Raw genomic sequence first — 24,672 nt, 5'->3', positions numbered from 1 at the left:
ATTCATGTTGACATTTTCACAAATCATAAAAGCTTTCAATATATCTTTAGACAGAGGGAGTTAAATCTGCGACAACGTCGATGGATTGAGTTACTAAAAGACTACGATGTGGATATTTTATATCATCCAGGAAAGGAGAATGTGGTAGCTGATGCCCTCAGTCGAAGATCTATGGGTAGTTTATCATATTTAGATGTTGAGAAGCATGAGCAAGCGCGGGAGCTACATCAGTTAGCTAGCTTGGGAGTTAGATTGTTAGAGGCAGAAGATAGTGGGGTAACAATTCAGGACACAGCCATATCATCTCTAGTTGTAGAAGTAAAGTCACGGCAACAAGAGGATCCTAGCTTAGAGCAGCTTAGAGCCAAGGCTCAAGATCCACAGTCTTTAGTATTTGATATAACAGAAGATGAAGTCCTCAGATATAGCGGTCGATTGTGTGTTCCAAATATTGCAGGGCTTCAACATCGAATTATGGAAGAGGCACATCATTCCCGTTATTCTATTCACCCTGGTTCGACAAAGATGTACCATAATATTAAGGAGATCTATTTATGGCACGGGATGAAGAAGGACGTTGCTGAATTTGTGGCACAATGTCCTAACTGCTAACAGGTGAATGTTGAGCACCAAAAGCCCACTGGGCTAGTTTAGGAGATAGTCATTCCTTTGTGGAAGTGGGAAGCAATTAATATGGATTTTATTACAGGGTTACCTCAATCGCGTCGCAAGTTTGACTCTGTTTGGGTAATTGTTGATAGACTAACAAAATCAGCCCACTTCTTACCAGTCAGGGCTACTTTTACGGCCAAAGACTATGCAGGGCTCTATATTAGGGAGATTGTTAGGCTACACGGTGTCCCAGTATCTATTATCTCTGATAGAGGAGCACAATTCACCGCCAACTTCTAGAAGTCCTTCCAGAAAGGACTGGGGACACAGGTTAATCTTAGTACTACCTTTCACCCTCAGAAAGATGGCCAGGCTGAGCGCACAATTTTGACACTCGAAGATATGTTACGGGCGTGCGCGCTAGACTTCAAGAGGAGTTGGGATGACCACTTACCTCTTATAGAGTTCGCATACAATAATAATTATCATTCCAGCATCGGGATGGCACCTTATGAGGCTTTGTATGGGCGAAAATGTAGATCCCCCATTGGATGGTTCGAGGTAGATGAGTTAGGGTTGATTGGACCAGACTTAGTACAGCAGACAATGGAGCAGGTCAATCTCATACATGAGAGGTTGCTAACAGCCCAAAGCCGACAGAAGTCATACTCAGATGTGCGACAAAGGGACTTAGAGTTTTGCGTCAATGACTGGGTATTCTTAAAAGTCTCGTCTATGGGCAAAAAGGGAAAGCTTAGTCCAAGATTCATTGGGTCATACCGGATCCTTCGAAGGGTAGGATGAGTGGATTATGAGTTAGAATTGCCTTCGGGGCTAAAATTTGTTCATCCAATTTTCCATGTATCGATGCTACGGAAGTGTGTAGGANCCTTCGAAAGGTAGGATGAGTGGATTATGAGTTAGAATTGCCTTCGGGGCTAAAATTTGTTCATCCAATTTTCCATGTATCGATGCTACGGAAGTGTGTAGGAGATCCTTCTCGGGTTGTCCCAGTTGAGGATGATCAAATCACAGAGGAGTTGTCCTACGAGGAAACTCCAATTGCTATATTAGATCGGCAGGTCCGTAAATTGAGGACCAAAGAGGTGGCTTCGGCTAAAGTATTATGGAGGAATAAAAATAGAAAAGAGGTGACCTGGGAAGATGAGGATGGCATGAGGTCCAAATATCCTCACTTGTTTCATACCCCAAGGTGATGTCATATCAGTTTATATTAGGGCAGTAAGGTAAGATACCTATATATATATATATATATACTATAGCTTATTATTATTATTGTGGTTGTTGTTGTATATCTGCTCGCACTGCTGTGGTGGAGCTATAACACTTAGCTATTTATGTTGTCATGTGAGACGCCTAGGTTAGAAATTTTGCATTTCAGGTTCCTGGATAGTGACATTTACAAAAGATACACTGTCTAAATTTTGGCAATACCTAAGGACTGAACAGCGTGACTCAGATTTTTCATTCGAGGACGAATGTTTCTAAGGGGGGAAAGATGTAACACCCCGACTTTTCAAAACGTCTAAATTAACTCGTATCTTCGTGGAAAGACAAGGAGGGTGAGTAATAAATTAAAAATGATGTGTTATGTGATATTTTAAATGTTCAAGTGTGGTATCTCAATTTTTGAAGTTAGGTAAGTAGCAAAATAAAAGTTGGCGAAAGTTACCGTAAATTCCTTTTTAAAGATTTCTCTAAAATTTGAATCAAATGTCTCGGACGTTTTCTCCCAATCTACTAAGAGTTATCGTCCCCGCAAGCTATGAAATCGAAGGTCTACTAGTCTAGTTTCCAACGCATCAAATAGTTCATTCATACGACTTCAGAATAGAGAGATATTCGCATTTTCGTGGAACTGAGCAAGCAGGCACGTGAGGTGGGGCCCTAAGTCGGTGGAATGTTACATATATCTTCTCCTTCGACCTTTTTCTCCATTTTTAAGATAAAAAAACAGAGAAATTAGAGAAACCCATTTCTAGGATCAAGTGAAATATAGATTTTCTCGACCCAAGTCCTTGCCGAAAGTTGTTCTACGCGTTGGGTTCATCATCGTGGTATAATTTGTTTTATCGATCGCGTAGTATATCGCACTTTATTGTTGGGACAGCAAGGGTTTGAATATATTTGAAGGTTTTGAGGCGAACTACGAACCTAAGATCTAGGTAAGACCCTTCTTTCATTGACTATAGCTTTTATAAGCAGCAAACATCAATTTGCGATGGAAATACATATCTTTTATCATATTGTCATGGTATCTTTTATTTTTGTGTGTTGATTATGGTCCTACCTTGTTGTAGTATCGAGGGAGTTATGAGTTAAAGTCGTTAGGCCACGTGAATTTAGCGAAAAAGGTATTTTAAGGCTATTCTCTTCCTATGGCATGTTTCCTTAAAGCTTAGGAGCAATGTAATTGAGTTGTTATCGTTGTTATACTTGTAGCCATTATTGTTGATTGTTGGCTGCTCGAGTGCGTATAATCCTCTCTTATCGCGATTCTTATTCAGTAGTAGCATTCGTATGTTGGACACGACTTAGAGGCTATTTGTATATGCAGCTTATAACTAAATTGCTCGTTTTTAGCTGTTGGATTGTTATTGTTGCCTTTGGGCTATTGTGGTTAGCTGCAGGAATGTGATCTATGCCTAGAAGGGTTATGTTCTGCCTACAGGGCTATATGGACGCCTAAAAGGGCTATGAGTTGCCTACGGGGCTATATTGATGCCTAAAAGGGCTATGAGCTGCGTACAGGGCTATATTGATGCCTAGAAGGGCTATGAGTTGCCTACAGGGATATATATTGATGCCTAAGAAGGCTATGTTCTTCCTACAGGGCTATGTTGTTGCCTAAGAGGGCTATGAGTTGTCTATAAGCTATGTTGATGCCTAAGAGGGCTATGTGACTACCTGCGGGGCTAGGGGACTACCGATAGGGGTATACAAGTTGATTGGCACCTTCTGGGCTTATGGGGGCCTGAGTAGGTGGTATGTGTGCTGTTTGTACCTACTGAGCTTATGGGGGCTTGGTTAGGTTGTGGTTTTATTATTTTTGATAAGTTTAGATTTAGGAGCAGGTCAATACAGTTATCTTATCCTTGATTTATTTATCAGATTATTCTAGTATATTAGAATATCTCATCATAGTCTATTGCCTTTCATACTCTGTACATTATTTTGTACTGATTCCCCATTGCCTTGGGGGCACTGCATTCATGCATGCAGGTCCGGACAGACGACCGAGTAGACCTCCTCAACAGCAGGATTGACTTTTATTCGGTTGGTCAGCCCCTTTCCTCCGGAGCTGCCAGAGTTGGGAGGTTTGTTACCTTTTGTTGTACATATTCTCATGGGTAGGCTGGGGCCCTGTCCCACCAATCTTTACTACTCTTAGAGGCTTGCAGACTAGTGTGTGAGATTTATAGCTATGTTATGGCCATGTTGGCCTATGTTGTTGGTTTGCAGAAGCTTGTGAGCTGTTTGATGTATTGTATTGATATATACCTACTTTTAGTTTTGGTATAGATATCATGGTTGCCTCGACGGCCCAACCAAGACTTCTATGCTAGTTGGCTATTTATTTATATGATTTCCTGAGAGTAGTTATTTCTTTTATAGATCAGTTGACAAGAGCCTTGCCGACCGAGGGCTTAATTTTAAGCCGAGATATACTTATTTATTTTCTTGACTGTTTGTGGCTGCCATGCGCTAGTAGCAAATGGTTCTGCATGGTCGGCTCGAGCCTGAGTTCTTACATTAGGAGCCAGTTGTGCCCTTGAATCTGTGGCGTGACACATTTAATCATTTTTGTATATTAATTTTTGTTCATATTAATATATCACATGTTTGGACCTAATATCATAAAAATTTAACTCGGTATTAATTTTAGTTACCCAATCAAGTTGTGTTGTCCAAATCTTGTAGATTCATCGATTGTCTAATCATTTGACATACAATAAAGATGTTATTAGAATAGGTTGATAGTTCATCTATTTTTATTTTATTTTATTTTTTGAATAGTTTGTGATACTCATTACAATGTGATTTTGACATATATAACTCAAATCGTAATAATGTGTTCAGAGGACTCACGTGCTTCGCACGTCTCAATAACTAGTTGTATATAAATATAAGTTGCAGTGTTGGGCCTTGCTAAGCGCAGGCACAAGCCTATCTAGTAATATAGAAAGATAGATATGATTATTGAAAATCAATGAAGATTCCGGTAACATGACCACTGATCACTTAAGTAATAGTTGCACAAAAATATCAAAGAAGATTCCTATACATGTCTATTTGGAAATCAATTCCACCTATCCTCAACTTTCAATATAATTCTCCTCCACAAAAAAAACAACACTTCCCCTAAGTCATCAACTTAAATTAAAAATTAGTACTCAATCTGTATGTTAAATCGATCCACATATTACTTCTTTCTTTTGTTGTTATACACTAGTGATAAGGAATTGATTATTTTATATACCCAATAGATTTGATCCGAAAAGAAAGACTCAAAACAAGTTATATATGATACCTACGGATAGCAAATGGCACGGAGAAGAACGCGCAGAACGTTCAAAAAAATTGTTGAGACTTCTTTCATATTCTAGTAAAATTCATTTGTGTTGCAGCTGCTATATTTAGATGATCACTTGCTGATGAAGTCAACCACATATCCTAAGATCCACATAAACCCACAAAAGAATATTGGCATAATACATAAATATATGCTCTTTAACTTGGCCTCATTTCATATTCATGTCCTCAACTTTGGGTGTGCACAAGTAGACACTTAAACTTGTATAAAATTGAACAAATAGACACACACGACCTACGTGGCATCCTACATGACAAAAAATTGGAGCATATTATTGGTCCTGTAATGTAAAGACGTTATATCCTTATCACCCTTTTATAGTGCTCATGCATCTATACCTCAATTCAAAGATTCCCAAGAATGTAGAATCAATGTTGGAAATGAATTTTATATGTTTGTATTGTTAAATACTGAAAATTAAAGATCTTATAGTTGCTGAGTGATTATGCTATCTGAAATTTAAGATATTTGTTGGAATAGTCATACAAATTGTTGGCATAAGAAGCAAAACAAAAGATGAACAAAGATTATAAAAGTCTGAGAGCATTATGAAATGAAACAGTGCCAACGTTAGAGTTGGGGGCGTTCACCAGTCAGTTAGAACGACTAGTATTACAAAACCTCTTATCACTGAACTTACTATGAATAAAGCTCCAAAATTCATCACTATTGGCCTAGACAAGGAAGTGACAATGACACTCTATGACATCTATATATATGAAACCAACAAGATAAATGTTCTCCTCTTGAGTTTATTGGTTTGGATCGGTTCAGTTATTTGTTCAGGTTTTTTTTGAACCAAATCAAAACTAAATGAAATATTATCAAATTTTTAAAATGTAAAATCAAACCCAAATAAAATCGATTTAGTTCAATTTTTCAACTTGGATAATATTTACCCGAGAACGCGCCTAGTTGGAGTATAAAATGGGACTCAATCGACAATATTAGTCCACAAGTGAAAAGAAACAAAATCCTTGTACTAAACATGGACAAGACGCCTCATGCAGTGTGTGTACCATTTCCTGTACAAGGTCATGTAATGCCATTCATGAAATTAGCCAAAATTTTGCACTCAAGAGGTTTCTATGTAACATTTGTCAACACTGAATATAACCATAGACGTCTAATCCAATCCCAAGGCCCTGACTTTGAGAAAAGCTTCCAGGATTTCAAATTTGAAACTATCCCGGAAGGATTGCCACCATCAGATCGCAATGCAACTCAAGATCCTGTTTTGTTATGTGACTCGATAAGGAAGAACTGCTTGACTCCTTTTCGGGATTTACTATCGAAGCTTATTTCATCACCGGTCATTCCACCAATTTCTTGTATAATATCAGATGGGATGATGAGCTTTGCCATTAAGGCAGCACAAGAATTTGGCATCCTTGATGTCCAACTTTGGACAGCCTCAGCTTGTGGTTATATGGGATACCTTCAATTTGATGAACTAAGAAGAAGAGGGATTATCCCGTTTAAAGGTTCGTCCTCAGACCTCAACCTCATACTCCCTCCATTTCAAATTGTTTGTTTTATTTTTCTGTTTAGTCAGTTTAAAAAGAATGGCTCTTTTCTTTTTTCTCTTTAATTCTAACTTTCCATAAGACATATTTAAGACCACGTGATTAAAGAACATTTTGGTACATTCTACATGTCTTTAGTTTAAGACCATAAGATTTAAAAGTCTTATTTACTCAGTTCAACTCTGTGACAATTCACAACCAAACAAACAATTTGAAACCGATGCAGATGGAGCTTACAGATAATAAGCTCATATGAATTCAATATTTTCGATATGAAACTATATATATGTGAAAAGCTATTTGTGGAACAGATGACAGTTTCATGGAGGATGGTACACTGGATACAATTGTCGATGGGATTCCAGGAATGAGCAACATTAGGTTGAAGGACTTGCCAAGCTTTATCAGGACTACTGATCCAGATGATATTCTGTTAAACTATTTAGGCGATGAAGCACAAAATAGCTTGAAATCTTGTGCAATGATCATCAACACATTCACTGAATTGGAACGCGAAGTCCTAGAAGCAATTGAGGCTAGATTCCCAAATATTTATGTTACAGGTCCACTTTCATTGATGGAAAAAACTATCCCAGAAAGCAAATTGAGCTCATTTAGTCCAAGTTTATGGAAAGAAGAATTTCAATGTCTTGAATGGTTAGATAAACAGGAACAAAGTTCAGTAATTTATGTGAATTATGGATGTATGACTTTAATGTCAGACCATCACCTGAAAGAATTTGCGTGGGGACTTGCCAATAGCAAGCACCCATTCTTGTGGATCGTTAGGCCCGACATAGTGATGGGGGATTCAGCCGTGTTGCCTGATGAGTTTCTTGAAGAGATTAAAGACAGGGGATTATTAGCAAGCTGGTGCCCACAAAATAAAGTTCTTTCCCATCCATCTATTGGCTTTTTTCTAACACATTGTGGATGGAACTCTATGATTGAAAGCATAGGTTCAGGGGTTCCTCTAATTTGCTGGCCATTCTTTGCTGAGCAACAAACAAATTGTCGATATGCTTGTGCAGAGTGGGGAATAGGTGTTGAAGTCAATCAAGATGTCAAGCGCAAAGAAATTGAAGCAATTATTAAGGATATGTTGGAAGGTGAAAAAGGTAAGGAGTTGAAAGGCAAGGCGTTGGAGTGGAAGAAGAAAGCAGCAGAAGCAATTGATATTGGAGGGCCTTCATGGAAACATTTTGATACATTCTTGGAAAAACTTCTTCTTAACAGGGAATAGCATTGAATGAAAAACTTCATCCTTTTAAACAAACAATTTCTAAGCAGGAGAAAAGCCTAATAAGCAAGAGTTAGCTAATTTTGTTTCCATTAAATAAAAAATTATCTGAATCAGTAAAAGAATACAGAGCTGAATGTTAGTAGAGGCTTCGAGATAGACATATGAGCTTTACCTTGTTTTCAAATAAACTCACTCTTGAGTATTAAGTTTTATATTTCAGACTACTCAATTATTTCATTTTAACTTCCACATTCAGCTATCCTCAGTTATTGTTTACGTAAATCATAGTGTCATGCCAGATCATGAATTGCTTTGAATTACTTGTGGCTCTAAGCACCATATTACGACTAGGGTGTAAGTTTAAATGAATGGTTCATTGATAATTTTAACCCTTAATAATAAGGGATAAGGGTTTGAAAAATATCTCAACTTTGGTTGTTGCGATACTAAACTTTCATGGTTTGGATGATGAGCATTAACATCATTGTTGGGTTGTGAAAGAAGAATTAAAAAAAAGGATTTCAATTTGCAAGTTAAATCTGCAAATTCATACTTGCAGTAACGTTTTTGGACTTGCAAAAACATGGCCAATCATTACACAATGATGGTCAAATGATTGTCAGTTATGAATAAATCATTATAGATTAAAATGAATAGATAATTGGGTTTAAGAAGTTCCAATAAGTAAAGACAAAAAGATTATCAATCTTAATAAGCTAAGTCTACCAAACATGAGAATCAGGCACTCCGTTGCTACAAGGTTCACAACTTAGACAGTCATAGCTTCTGGTACATCTTTATGTTATGAATACTAATACTGTGTTTAAAAGATATGACATATTAATGTACTTTGTGAAGTCTGAATTAATTTTTGTTCGTTAGTATATCATATCATGTATCTAGTGAGAGCTTTGAGGTGTTACAGATGGTATGAAACCAAGACTCACATGTCAATAGTTGGAAGACTTTTTTAAATCTCGTTTAGTATTTATTCACTTATGTCACTAATTTTAATAATTTTCTCTAGTTTTGAGACTCCTCTTAAAATAGTGGTATTAACCTATGTGGGTTCAATCCGTGTAAAGACTAAGGTGTTAATATAGATTTGCAGAGCTCCAGTCATACCTCTGTTCCTCTAGAAGATTTCGTACATTTTTGACAAGCATGAACAGACGAAGCATAGTCGCCCTGAAGTAGTTCGATTTCAACCCCAAAAACGTTTCAAATTAGAGATCTTTATGAAGATTAAAATGTCAATGGTGGTATCGATCTCTTTTGGATTCATTCCATTGAAATTTAAATCTAAGAAAAGGTACCTAATTTATTGTAAGATGCAATTGTGGTAACGAGGTTGAATGGGTTTGATGAAAATACCAGTTTCATCTAACTTCTCAAATTGGAACGCATACATGAAGAAGAACATTTTGGAGCTGCCGAAAATTTCACAGTACCTTATCGTCATGTTTCTATGCGATTTCGAGCTTGGGATATCTTCTCCGACTTTAGAAATTTCATATGTCTGTTGACTTCTTTCTTTTCCAGATTTTACCTTGGTCATTTTACATAAACAATATATATTATCCTTATATTACCATTTTTAAAAAGATTGACCTTCTTACCTTTTTACGTTGTTTCAAAAATAATAATTTTTATTTTTTTTTGTAATATTTTACTTTCAGCTTGTCACGTGTCATGTTTAAGGTTATAAGATTAAAGGGCAATTTTGTACATTTAACATAATTTTAATTTAGGACCACAAGATTCAAAAGTCTTTTTTATTTTCTAAAATTTCATGTCAAGTCAAATTAGGTCATTTTTTGTGAAACGGAAAGAGTAATATAATGTATTTTATCATTTATAACATTATGGCTCTCTCTCCCCTTTTTCTTTTCTTTTTTTTCCGTTTTTCTCTTTCTGGCTCTCAATCCCCTAGTCCCTTTCATCTCTTTCTTTTTTTTTTTTCGTTTTACTCTTTCTCCCTCTCCTTCTTCTCCTTTTTTGTTTTCAGGGCCTATTAACTAAAACATTTCTCTTTCCTTTATAGTAATATAAAAATAATGTATTATGTTATTTATAACATTTTTAGTACCGTTAATAAGAGAAAAAACAAATAACAGTTATAATACATTTTAAATTTAATTTATTATGCATATTGTAGGTATATTTTAATGCATGTGTTGAATATATAACTAAAACATTTTTAATATACATGTATAACAAGTTTTATATGTAAATATCAAACATTTTGGTACTATTTAAATTAGTTTATATTGTTAGCAATGTATTATATTTGTTCTGGAATAATAACTATTGAATTTATAGTAATGTATAATATCAAATTCGAATTGTATTATAACTATCGTTTATATTTATACAATTTTAATACAACTTTAATAGATATTTTTTAGAGCTTCACCACTTCTTTTTCGGTAAATCACCACCACCAAACCACCGATTGTTTATGTTGCTCCCAATTGCACACGCAAGTGTACGCGGTCGCGCAAGTAATATAATAGCTCTTAAAAGAACCACATTATCGAACCCAAAGGAAATGTCAATTAATTATTGTTACTAAATTATACTGATCTAATTATTTATTTAAGAGAGTCAAAAGAGAAGAATGTAAGAACAAAATAATAAAATTACTTACAATAGTTGGAAAATCTCAGGGCTGCAGCATGTATTGGATTTCATGTATCATATTTTTGGCTTAGAACTAATTTTAGTTGTTAAGTTACTAGTTTATAGGGTTGATGATATGATCCGGGTTATACGCCTCTCGTCACCTACCCCAGTTAGCTATCTAACTACATCATTGAGGGAAGATAAATAGACTAACCAGCGAACATTTATATTTCATCATATTTTGTAACCAAGCAAGGTGTTCATCTGGGCGTCACTCCTGAACACTAATCACCTCAATCTAATTGGTGGGCCGAACTCTTTATATTTTCTGGTCTATCTAATCCCTCCTCTCTCGATTTTAAGATTAGAATGTATTTATCTTATGGTGATTAAGCATAAAATATTAAAACAAGAATATAGAAGTAACTTATAATGACAACCAAGAATTAATTCAAAAACCTTAAATAATCAACATTGAATCCATAGCTACAGCCCCAGAACAAGAGCTTTATCTATTAATGTCTAAGAAAACAAAAAGAAGAAAAAAATCTTAAAAAGTATTGACGACTTTCTCTTCAAAAGTGCCTCCTCCTTACTCTATATTGATTGTCCAATAATTATTTCTCTGGATTATTTATAGATATTGAAAATCCTAAATAAAATAATTGAGTTCAAAATAAATTGGAAAACCAAAACCAGGAATAAGAATTCCTCTCCGCGTGAACCGCCTCAAAAGTTTTCACTGTAGCTTCCGTCGCTGAGTGACACGTGGCAGGACTTTTATTCGCTGAATCATTAGCAATTTGCAATTTGAAATCTTTGCACTTTATATATTATATATTATTATATTTAATTTAATTCATTAAACTATCTGCTTGATTTCCTTCTATAATCTTTCATCTTTAATTCGTTTTAGTTTCAAACTTTTTTAACTTTACGTCAATTTATTTCTACAAATAAAATATATTATTTAGCACAATTCATAAAATTCAGGCTCCAAAAGGACAAATATAAATAATAAATGTGAGGCAAATAATGATTAAAAATATGTTTTTTGGCCTCACATCAACATCCCACTTAAATTTTTGTTTGTCCTCGAGCAAACATTAAAACTCATTTCAAAAAATAACACTTAGGCCATATACTAATTTCAAAACATCAAGTACACTTCTCAATCATTATGCAAGATATACAAATAAGAGAAAATGGTCTAAAACCCCCCAAACCTATACCCGAAATCCCAACTACACACTCTAACTTTACGGGTATCCTATTACCCACCTGAACTTTATATTTCTCTATTTTCTACGCACCTAAGTGCTGACCTCAACACATAAACCAAAATAATTAGGCCTACGTGATTCCACGCGCTGGGTCCCACTCCTCTTCAACTCCAATTTCTTGTTTTTTCCCATTCCCACCTAAAATGTAAAAGAACAAAAAAAAGTTCCTTTCTCATTTTCAATCCTTCTCCATTAGCAATGCATTTCTGGTGATCATCAAACAAATTTTCTATCATCGAACGATTTTGCTGTGTATTGTCAACTTCATTTCGTAGTTTATCAACTGATTTAGTAAAAGGTTAGTTCTTTATCCCTTATTTCGAGTTTGTGATTTATCCCCTAGGGTTTCTATTGATTCGTGAAATTAAGAGCAACATTGTGTGAAATCTTATGTGTGGCTTACGATTATAGTGTTAGGTGTTCATTTACACCATATTATACCACATTTTTGATGAAATTAGATTTTTTCCTTTCTCGTCTAAGTCACGTAATTTTGTATTATGTTCGTCTTAGTATTATGTTCATGGAGTGTTGTATTTATGTTCTTCTTATTATTATGTTCATAGAGAAGCTGCTAGTCTGCTACTGTATTGTATTTATGTTCATAGATTATGTTCATAGAGAAGCTAAGTAATGTGTTGTATTATGTTCGTTTGCTAATGTGTTGTATACTGTTCGTTTTTAAGTACTATTCTATTTTTTGGATTGCCCTCAGGTTAGAGTATGTCTATAATTACTATTCTGTTTTTTTTTATTACCTTCAGGTAAGAGATGAATGGGTTTACTTTGATTACTCTAAGGTGGTACCATGGTGGGGTGTTAGATTTAAGTAGTGGGGAACCAATATATAATGGTGGAAAAGTTACAGAATTTTTGGATGTTGATGTAGATAAAACGTCATATTTTGAGTTGAAAGACTATATTAGAGAATTGGGATATAGTACAACTTGCACCTTTAGTATTAAAGCACCTAACAGTGGCATTTTGGTAGATGTTGATAATGATAAGGATATTTTAGACATGATGTGTTCCTTGGAAGATGGGGATGAAGTGGAGGTATTTGTTAAGCATTTAGTTGATGAGGCAATTGTGGGGCCCATGTTAATAGAAAATGGTAGTCATGTGGATATGGGAGAATCTGGTTCAACTTTTAATTCAAGGCCCAATGAGAGTGAAAACTTTAACTTTGGGGTAGGTGAAGACCATTTAAACAGTGAGGACCATGTTGCTATTTTTTCAACCTCACCTCATTTCACTACCACACCTCATTTCAATATTGTTACTGCAAATGGTGCTGTTGATGATGATATAGATGTTGGTCCTGCAGGACCTGATTTCTCAAAAGAAGAAGTAGACGGTTTTGATTTTTCAACTGAGGATAGTGTTGAGTTTGAAGTTGAATTAGTTGGAGATGATGATGAGGAAGAGTATAGTAGTGATGTACATGAGGAGGTTAGTGAGTTAAGGGCTGAAAAGAGAAGTTTTCAGAGGAAAACAAGGGAAAGAGTAGCAGCTGACAATGAAGAGGTACCAGTAGGTGAAGCTGGACCAGATCTAGGTTTTGATGAAACTGAAACAGGTAAAGTAAGTCATGAAGGAACGCTAGGAGGTGATGAGCCTTACTTTGCAAGTTCTGATGAGGATAGTTTTGAGTTAGATGAAGATGAGTGTTGTAATGATGATAAACATGAATCTGGTAGACAAAGAAGGGTAAATTTGTCAAGAAAGAGGAGTTCAAAAACTCAAAAAATCAAGAGGAGTTCAAAAACTCAAAAAATCATTCATGATCCTACTGCAAAGAAAGTTATGTGGCAGTTGGGCATAGTGTTCAAAGATGTGAAAGAATTTAGACATGCAGTAACTAAATATGCAGTTAGAAGGAGGGTTCAGGTGGAGAAGTGGGTGAATGAGCCAAAGAAAGTTAGACTACTGTTGGCAAGACTACTGTGAGAAGAGCAAGAGCTAAAGTATTGAAAGATATAATGGGTGATCATGTTGTGGAATTTGGAAGAATACTTGACTACGAGGATGAATTGTTGAGGACCAATCTAGGGACCAGTTGTGTTGTAAAAGTTAGTGAACCTGATGCAAAAGGCAAGTCAATATTTCAGAGTTTTTACATCTGTTTTGATGCTTTAAAGAAGGCATGGATACATTGTAGGAAGTGCATATGCTTAGATGGTTGTTTCCTTAAATGTGTTTGTAAAGGCCAACTGTTAGTTGTTGTGGCCAGGGATGGTAACAATCAAATGTTGCCACTTGCTTGGGCAGTAGTTGAAAAGGAGAACAAACACACATGGACCGTGTTTGTCAAGTGCATAAGGGATGATCTAGGACTTGGAGATGGTGAAGGTCTCACCTTAATTACAGATATGCAAAAGGTATGTGAAGCTATTTTGTAATTTTCAATTTATATATGTAATTGTGACCAAATCATCATTATTGCATGGAATGTCTGTAGCAATTACAAATGTATTACCTAAGTGTGAACATAGAATGTGTGCTAGGCACATATTAGCTAACTGGGCTAAGGATTGGAGGGGTCTTCAAAGAAGACAACAATTTTGGAAGATAACTAAGAGTACATTTGAGTCTCAATTAAGGAACAATATAGAGAAGATGAAGTTGTTAGGTCCAGAAAAAATGATGGATAACTTAATGTACTACAACATTAATTTTTGGTGCAAAGTTTACTTCAATACTGAAGTAAAGTGTGACTCTGTAGACAACAACATGTCTGAGTGTTTTAATGCATGGATCTTGGCTGCTAGACACAAGACCATCATTACTATGCTTGAAGAAATAAGAGTGAAGATGATGACAAGAATAGCCAAATTAAGGGAGTTCCCAAGTACTTGGAAGTGTAATTTATCTCCAATGGCTTTGAAGGTTTTAGAGGAGAACATTAGTAGGTCTATGGACTGTACCATTGAGTTTAATGGAGCTGCTGGATTTGAAGTGAAAGAAGTGCTTTGTCAACACAAAGTGGATATTGCTAGAAGAACTTGTAGTTGTAAGGTGTGGCTGTTAAGGGGCATACCATGTGCACATGATGTGGCTGCATTATACTTTTAAGAAGTTTTCTCTTTATGACTATATAGACAGCTGCTACAGTAAGCAAACTTCTTGAGGATTTATGCCAATGTTATTTAACCACTCACAAACATGGAGATGTGGCCAGTTTCTACAAACCCCACTATTGAGCCACCAAAAATCACAAACATGCCTGGTAGGCCACCTAAGACTAGAAGGAAAGAAGTTGGAAAAACTAAGAAATCTGGAAAGCTTCCTAGGACTGAACTTGCAATGACATGCAGTATATGCCATGTCAAAGGCCATAACAAGAGAGGGTGTCCTCAAAGAGAAGGTGTTGAATCATCAACAAGACAAAGTGCACAATCACCTACTGCATCAGTAAGGGCAGAACCAACAGGTTCAGGCAGAGGAAGAGGCAAACTCAAGGTAATATTTGAACTTGTTTTACTTTTTTCTTAATTTATGACTTACTTTTTCTCTTATATGTATAGAAAACTCCAACAACACCATTAGAAGGTGGGCCTCCACTAAAAAAGGAAAGAGGAAGACCAAAAAAAACATCATCAGTAACACCTAGTGCACCTCCCCTACCTACTGCACCTACTAATTTTCATGCATCCTCTTCTGCTCCTCTTACTTATCATGCATCATCTTCAATAGTTGGTACTACTAAAAGAGGAAGAGGTAGGGGCAGGGGAAACACATCTCCAGATAAAAGACCAAGAGTCATGGGAACGGGTGTGTTCCAAGCTGCAAATGGCTTCAAAGTCATGAATGTGAGTCTTTGATATATGTTAACAACTTAAATATTGAATTATAATCCTAATTTTGTTTAATTAAACAACTTAAATATTGATATAATCCTAATTTTACTATAGCCTGTCATGCCAAGTAGTAAGATCTACTCTACTGGACAAGCAAAAGTGACAAGATCATCTGATGTAACTGATGACATTGGTTATACACCAAGTAATACAACTAAGCCAAAATGGAATGGTAAAGTAGCAATCTCAACAAGCAAGCTTCAAAAGCTTAGAGAAAAGCAAAGAAAGAAGACAATGGGAAGTAGTTCAAGTCAAAATGACACTTCTTCACAGTCAAAGATGTCATGGAAATTGTAGTGATGTTGATGTATTTAAGAACTTTTAAGTTAGTCCATACATGTTGCATTAATGGCCTGCTATTTTGGATTTTGTTTGTTGGTAAATTTTGCCTTATGTGAGGGCTTTTGAATATGACATTATTTAGGTAAATTCTGCCTTGTGTGAGGCCTTGTAAATATGATTTTATTTTGGTAAATTCTTCCTTATGTGAGGCCTTATGAATTAATGGTGATGTTGTATTTTAAAATGGTTGTTGTGTTGTCTATCGAATTGTATTGACTATTCAGTTGTGCTTACATATGTTGTGTTGGTTATGTGTTTTACAAATGGTGTTGTGTTGTCTATGTTGAAGTATGAATGGATAACTAGGTTGTTGGTTGTTGATGAAGTGTTGCATATTAATGTAAGCTTCAATTGACATCATAGATACAAAATGACACACTTACATTGACAATTTTAATTAAACATAACAACAATACAAACCAAAGAGAAATACAAATATGCAGCACTTGAACTACTGGTTGTTGATGAACATAGCAACAACACAAATCAAAATACACAAAAGTAACTTCCTATTGAACCTACATCATTTCAACCTTCTATTGAGTCTCCTTTCCAATAACAAATTAGAGTTCCTCAAGTTGTCAATATGTGTCTAATACATAATTCTTGCTCCAACTCATTGATTTTGTTCACCAATCTTGGAAGGATAAAACTTGATCTTGGATCCACTTCTTCTTTGTCCCTCCATCGAAAAAATTTGCAATTTTTAGACTAAAAATGATCTAAAATAGTACATTAGCATCGTTCAAACTAAAGTGTAGCAAGAATACAAGAAAAAACACATACACCATAGCATGGGCAAAACCAAAATCTTCTTCCCAGATATAATTTCGACCAAGAAGTTTGCAAATTCAGCAAAATTCCGTGTTTGCATCTCACTACAGCGTTGAGCATTGCGTCTGATTCATCCATACAAAGCTTATTCAAGTTTTCATTTGCCATTTTTGATGAATTTCGAGAAAATTCAAAATTCAAATTAGAGACCTAAATAAGAAATTCGAGCATATTACAAACCCTAAATTCAAGCTTTGAAGTAGAAATGAACATTAACAACTAAACCCTACTTAATTTTGAGAGGAAATTGTGAATTATTTATAAAAGGAACAAGGGTTAATGGTGGAGAAGAAGAAATAATGGTTTATTTAAAGGTGGGGTTAGATGATCGTTGGAGAAGGAGGAATTTTTCGTCAAAATTAACCTTCTAACGCGCCTAGAGGAGGTGAGAACACCTCCCATGACAAGTCAGCACTTAGGTGTGTAGAAAATAGAGAAATATAAAGTTCAGGTGGGTAATAGGACACTCGTAAAGTTGGAGTGTGTAGTTGGGATTTCGGGTATAGGTTGGGGGGGGGGGGTTAGACCATTTTCTCTACAAATAAACAACAAACCTCTAATCTCCTAACCTCAAGGAAAGATTTTGAACTCATCAAATTTAAGCTTTCTCACCTACTCTCATCAAAGAAAGTTAATAAAATCACTTATCCATCGTGAAACAAGTGCCCTCACAAGAAGAAATAGTCTACACACTCAATTCAAAAGATTGAATATAAATTAAGAACCTAGCATCAAAGAACAACTCACACTCAGAAATAAAATTCACACGTATGCATAAAAAATCATAGGCTTGCCCATTATGTACATCTCCACTAATTAAGCATGCTCGAATAGAATCAAATAGGACTTTAACATGTTGTAATGTAGGCTAGGGAATGGGTAGGAAAACTATATAATAGTGACTTACACTTCCTTAAGCACTTTGCACTTTAAGACTTCATTACCCATTATTTTCTTCTTTATTTTCAACTCTCTATTCAACAATTATTTCACAAGTAATTCTCATCATCTCAAGAATGTTTCAATCATTTTATTTTTTTAAGTTTTCCTTCATAATTGTCACACTCAACTTACGTATTTTACATGCATTAAGGTGCACGATGTCCTTGAAAGGACCAGGGCCATCATCAAGGTAACTTCTTTTGTTCATCTTTTTTTTTCTTTTTTTTTACATCACATTCTTTCAAAGAGGGATTTTTAAGCACTTTGTAGCTATCATTGATTGTCTTTTAACTCAACCATCTCTTTTTCTAAAAATTGATAATTAGAACAAGTCTATGCTATAATGCTCAAGGAAGCAAGGTGCAAAAACTAGGGATTCAACAAATAGTCAAGGGCAAAATATGACTACCAACAAAAGGCTATAGGCTCAAAAAGGCTAACTAGTGATATAATATCTGAAAAGGCTAAAATCTACCAGACAAATCAAAGAAAGCCTATTATCATCTCTTAAACAAAGCAACACTTTTTATTTCGCTTCAATAACATGCAGGGAAAGTTCTAGACTAAGATGCAAAACATGGAATAAAGAAATTGTCATCACACATGGCACAAGTATCAATCAAGACGGATCAATTCCACTTCTAAGAGAGACAGAATCAGAACAAACTATAAATTATATACAAAGTCACAACCCTGAGGTTAGGTGTCAAAGAATCTGCATTTTTTTTTATCAAGCATTCACAAAAAAATACTACTAAAAAATTAGACCTAAATAGCAAGTATTACACCACTCAAAAGGGTCTTTTCTTTTCTCTCAAAAAAATAAAAAATAAAAAATTATTCCTAAAAAAATAAAAGACATTCGGTTCAAAGGGACTATCCTCAGGAAAAGACCCGAAAACAAAAGAAGTCAAAGAACCCATCCTAAAAAAATAGAAGACTCAATAAACAATAAAAACTAGGAATTTATTCCTCCCCCANCCCCACATACACACACACTTAAAAAGATGTTATGTCCCCAAAGCATCAAATAAAATTTAAAACAATGGTTAGAAAAACTCCCTGAGGCCCTTAGGCCTAGCTAGTAGCATGTTCTCTTTATTTTCATCAAGGGTCGTACGCACCCCACACTTAAGCTCAAACGTGCTCTTTAGCTCCAAATTTCGGATACTCAGACTTCTCCAAACCTATAAAAACAAAACCAAAAGCAAAAAAATGACACTAATAAAATAAAATAAGAAGTTCCATTATAAATTAGGTTGCTCCCAATAAGCGCCTAATTTAACGTCGCAGCACGACATAAATAAATTCACCACTTTTCTTTTCACTTTGAACTTATGAATTTTACCTCTAACTTTGCATCAATTTTTCTGCTCCTCTCAAGGGGAGGTGGTATATAGATAAAGGAACCAAGTAATTTATGTCGCATCTTGCACTTCTTGGCCCTTAGGTGAGGAATGTCGTTTTGTCTACGTGGATTTAAAAACATTAGAATGTAGGGGCCTTGTTCTTCATCTATACACTCATCCATTAGTTCAGATATTACATAAAAGTGTTTTGAATGAGATTCAAGTTGCGTCAACTCCAAAGCAACATTATTGACAACATTCTCACTTTTGTACTCTTTATCAACATCGATATTAAGGAATAATGTGTAGTTGAATGGTTGAAATTCCTCTTTTTGCTCCACTAGTTGGTCATCATCCATAACAAATGGTAATTGGGCTTCAGACGCCTCAATTTTTTTGTTCAAGTGAGCCTCTAAGTCATGAATATCTTAGCCAAATTGATCTATTTCTTGTGTGAGATCAACTCATCCTTCAATCAGTTGGGTTGTCATGTATGTCAGACCATCATGGATAGACTCTTGAAACTTTAGAAGTTGAGTTTGTTCTTGTAGCCAAGATTGGCTCACTATCTCTGCTTCTTCATAGCTTTCTCTTTGTTGGGCTGCAATCTCTAGGACAGTAATTTCTAATTGAATAGCGTCAAGCGCATCTCGCAGTTTCGTGATTATTTTTTGCTCTTCCACACATTCAAATATTTGTTCAGCAATTTTTTAATTAACTTTGTCCAGCATGTCCGTACATTCCATAAGTGAATTCACATTGCGCGCCTCTTATTTTGCATTCTGCACTTCATCGTCCCTACCAACATCACAAATAACAGAAGAATCATAATAGAGGTTCGAGGGAAGGGAATAAGATTTAGGACAACCATTCCAATGAATATATTGACAACCATATATATCACATAAAGGACATTCATCAACCAACCATGATTTATCTCAATCATCTATGTCACTCCCCGAGCCTACACCCTGGGCGAGACTGGCACTCAGAGACCATTTTTGGCCCCAAGCGAACCCTTGGTCTGGCTTACTTAACTCAGCGGAAGACTTATCTCAATAAAACAGTCTCAAATAATAACCTAAAGAATAATAAGTTGGCCAAAATAACACTTAAGTCTTAAACAACATCTGAAAGATAAAGAAAGACATATGAACTAATAACTATCTGACTATCTATGAAGCCTCCAAAATACTGAAATGGATGTCGGGACAAAACCCACAACATCCTAATAAATGAAACACTGAATGCGAATAAAAGAGTCCTCCGAAATGCAAGGAGGCTCACCGCTGACTCTGAGCTGCTCAACTGGATCAACGAGGTGCTGGATGTTGATCCTGGTTACTTGTGTCTGCATCATAATAAGATGCAGGCCAACTGGCATCAGTACATCGAATGTACGAGTATGCGAGTTAGAATGCTAAACCACGCATAGGCTAGAATAAATCTAAAAGAAACTGAATAACTTACCTGGCTCACTCAACTCAACCTGACTGACTCATTTCAATATAAAGCAATTTAAAGCAAGTGCAATATAAAGAAAAGTTGTTTAAAACATGTTATAAACTCTGTGTGTATGCAATGATACAATAAATCTGAGATGTATGTAGAAATACAATAATTGTTGTGAGCGTTTCTCTAACTGACAACCATCACATAAGAGCTGTAATGATGATACAGCGATCAACCTCACGCTGCCAGAGCATTCTATACCCGGCCAAAGGTACAGAATCTGAACTGCCTAATGGATCCATTAGTCTATCTTAAAAATGATTCATCTAACAAAAGGTATGATCTTTTTCTACCCATGGTGGCTATATGGTTCTATGAGGGTTGTGGGTTCCTTGAACGCTCCCTCAATTCGGTGCTCAATACTACTCCCAAAATATACTAGCTCTTATATTTTTAAAACATACTTCTTCTGTGATTTGAGATTAGTGCTCAAAAACTTATCTCAAAGGCTAACTTGGAAATCTCAGTTCCTCTGTTTGCTTCATTTAGAAAGCTATTACTCTTTTTTGAAAACTAGTCTGAAGGCTCTTTGGAAATCTCAGTTTCTGTTCTTATTTAAATGTGAAAACATTTTAAATCTCTTTGGGACTACTTAGTCCCCATATACTTTTGAAGAAATGAACTTCAAACTTTTCTATTTACTCTTTACTCTTTACTCAACTTGAACTTTAAGTCTTAAAACAAAGTCAAAACATTTGGAAAACTCTAAGGACTCATCTTGACTTGACTCTTACTTCTCTTAACTTTGATCTTAATTTTCCTTGAATTGGATTATGGATTCAAGGTTCATGATCTCATGTTTATAGATGATTTCCTGATGTTTAGATGTATTTTAGAATGTTAGAATCGACTAGGAAACATAGGTACATTACTTAGGAACACGTGCGAGAAGGTGGGGAACGAATGGGGAGAACTGACATCCCTGGTTCTCTGAGAGGCGTGGGGCGCCAGGCCCCAAACCTCAAAGAGCTGGGTGGGGCGCTCTGGCTGGGGCGACGCGCCAAAGGCCAAACCTTAGAGAACATTTTGGGGCGCGCTGAGAGGCGCGATACCCCAACCCCTGTACCCAGGTGTTCTCAACTTTCTCCTTCGTTTTTCATCTCTAAACCCTCCAAACTTCCATGATACTTTCCCCAAACCAGTAGGATCAAGTGTACCCTCAATATACAACCAATCTAACTCGCAAAACAACCCGGAAACATGAATCAATTCAACATTATGCATTCAATAATCAACCCACAAGAATTCAACAATGTTCTTCAAGGACTTCACTTTCTTAACATCCAAACAACTCCAATTTCGCTGAATTGAAACAAGTTAGTGTGTGGGTGAACTAACCCAACACGAAATATATCTCACATATCTTAATAGGGATCACCCCCGACAAATTCCACTCGCAAGCTTGACTAAATCTTGGTTTTTCTTCCTTTCTTTCTTCCTTGCTCTTTTCTCCAAGTCCTAAGCGTGAATATATTTTTCTAATCTGACCAAAATAAGCTTTTACCCCAATAAATCCCTAAAAACGAATTAGGAAATTAATTAGAGAAAAGACTACTTTGCCCTTTCCTAAATGCGGATTGAGCATTTCCTCAATCCAACAACCCAACTTCCGAAAGGCATATCTCACTCATACGATGTCGGAATTTCACAAACATGGCGGCGTTGGAAAGATATCTCCAAGGGCTTTCCAACCATATCAAGATATGCTCCTAACTTCTCCTGAGCTAGGAGTTATGGCAGTTTGAAAATGGTCAAAACTCACTTTCTTAACTTGGACAAAATTTCTAGATTTCCTTATTCTTTCCAAAAATCAATATTTTCATATTTTAATCTCTTTATAGTTGTTTCTAGGTATGAGATGTTACAATCCATATCAATAAGAGTATCAAATTATTCAAAAAAAGAGAAAAAAAAATTTGTTTAGAAAAAAAACTTATAAAAACAAAACTTAAATAAATAAAAAGAAAAAATTTAACTTAGACAAATAGTTAATTTTTAAGTCATCGGCAGCGGCGCCAAAAACTTGTTGCTTCCAATTGCACGCGCAAGTGTACGCGGTCGCACAAGTAATATAGTGGCTCTTAAAAGAACCAGAGTATCGAACCCAAAGGACTTGTCAATTAACTATTTTTACTAAATTATACTAATCTAATTATTTATTTAAGAGAGCCAAAAGAGAAGAATGCAGGAACAAAATAATAAAATTACTTACAATAGTTGGAAAATCCCACGGTTGCAGCATGTATTGGATTTCATGTATCATATTTTTGGCTTAGAACTAATTTTAGTTGTCAAGTTACTGATTTATAGGGTTGATGATATGATCCGGGTTATACACCTCTCATCGCCTACCCCAGTTAGCTATCTAACTACATCGTTGAGCGGGGATAAATAGACTAACTGACGAGCATTTATATTTCATCCTATTTCGTAACCAAGCAAGGTGTTCGTCTGGGCGTCACTCATGAACACTAATCACCTCAATCTAATGGGTGGACTGAGCTCTCTATATTTTCTGGTCTATCTAATCCCTCCTCTCTCAATTTTAAAATTAGACAATGTATTTATCTTATGGTGATCAAGCATAAAATACTAAAACAAGAATATTAAAGTAACTTATAATGACAACCAAGAATTAACTCAAAAACCTTAAATAATCGACATTGAATCCGTAGCTACATCCCTAGAACAAGAGTTTTAGCTACTAATGTCTACGAAAACAAGAAGAAAAAAAGAATCCTAAAAAGTATTGACGACTTTCTCTTCAAAAGTGTCTCCTCCTTACTCTATATTGGTTGTCCAATAATTATTTCTCTGGACTATTTATAGATATTAAAAATCTTAAATAAAATAATTGAGTCCAAAACAAATTGGAAAACCAAAACCAAGCGGAATAAGAATTCCTCTCCGCGTGAACCGCCTCAAAAGTTTTCACTGTACCTTCCGTCGCTGAGTGACACATGGCAGGACTTTTATTCGCTGAATCATTAGCAATTTGCAATTTGAAATCTTTGCACTTTATATATTATATATTATTATATATAATTTAATTCATTAAGCTATTTGCTTGATTTTCTTCTATAATCTTTCATCTTTAATTCGTTTTAGTTTCAAAAATTTTCAACTTTACGTCAATTTACTCCTATAAATAAAATATACTATTTAGCACAATTCATAAAATTCCGGCTCAAAAAGGACAAATATAAATAATAAATGTTAGACAAATAATTATTAAAAATATGTATTTTGGCCTCACATCAGTTTATATTTAATACAGGTTTGATACAACTTTAATAAAAAAATTAGAACTTCACCTAATACATAACTAAAATATTTTAATATAAATATATTATAAGTATTATATGTGAATTTCAAACATACCGGTACTATTTAAATTAGTTTACATTGTTAGAAATATATTATATTTGTTCTGAAATAATAATTAACGGATTTATAATAATGTATAATATCGAATTTGAATTGTCCATAATTGTCATTTATATTTATATAATTTTAATACAGATTTCCAGAGTTTCACCTCTTCTTTTTCGTAATCACCACCACTAGACCACCGATTGTTTATATATAATACATTTTTTATACAACTTTGATACAATTTTTCAGAACTTCACCTAATATACATTTTTAATACAGGTTTATATCAAATGGTATTAAAGCTAAAATTATGTCATATATGGTAACAAAAATAAAGTAACACTTAAAAGCGTAATTAATCAAATAAAATATATTATTTATGTAAAAATTCCATTTTACTTTCCTTTTTCTTTTTGGGCTTTGGCTGTTTGGGCCACATGATTGTAGATATTATTTTTTGAGCAACTTTTACATATAGCAAATATGAAATTCATATTTGTATGCTATAACAAAGTTTGCATAATTGCGCTCCATAGCAAACATAAATATGTATA

General features: G+C 35.1%; 3 protein-coding genes across 5 annotated transcripts in view; 1 reads left to right on the top strand and 2 right to left on the bottom strand.

Annotated features, from left to right (window-relative positions):
- The window catches only part of LOC125859461 (uncharacterized), an 819,298-nt gene that overhangs the window by 501,918 nt on the left and 292,708 nt on the right, over window positions 1-24,672 (bottom strand). The window lies entirely within an intron of this gene.
- Window positions 1-24,672, bottom strand: part of LOC125859444 (probable pectinesterase/pectinesterase inhibitor 51) — a 578,280-nt gene that overhangs the window by 506,139 nt on the left and 47,469 nt on the right. The gene's annotated exons all lie outside the window — the stretch shown is intronic.
- The window catches only part of LOC125859446 (linamarin synthase 1-like), a 77,691-nt gene continuing 59,214 nt past the window's right edge, over window positions 6,196-24,672 (top strand). Inside the window, exons 1-2 of one of the 2 annotated variants that reach the window (XM_049539204.1) lie at window positions 6,196-6,711; window positions 7,065-8,202. In XM_049539204.1, coding sequence (XP_049395161.1) covers window positions 6,216-6,711; window positions 7,065-7,996 — 1,428 coding nt within the window. In that variant the 5' untranslated portion in view covers window positions 6,196-6,215 and the 3' untranslated portion in view covers window positions 7,997-8,202. Of the gene's footprint in view, window positions 6,712-7,064; window positions 8,203-24,672 lie in introns of those variants that run through there. The other variant, XM_049539205.1, reaches the window with a different exon arrangement.

This window comes from Solanum stenotomum, chromosome 3 (assembly GCF_019186545.1).
Source record: "Solanum stenotomum isolate F172 chromosome 3, ASM1918654v1, whole genome shotgun sequence".
Lineage (NCBI taxonomy): Eukaryota > Viridiplantae > Streptophyta > Magnoliopsida > Solanales > Solanaceae > Solanum > Solanum stenotomum.
The sequence above is the reverse complement of the archived record's forward strand: the minus strand, read 5'-3'. Positions and strand labels throughout refer to the sequence as shown.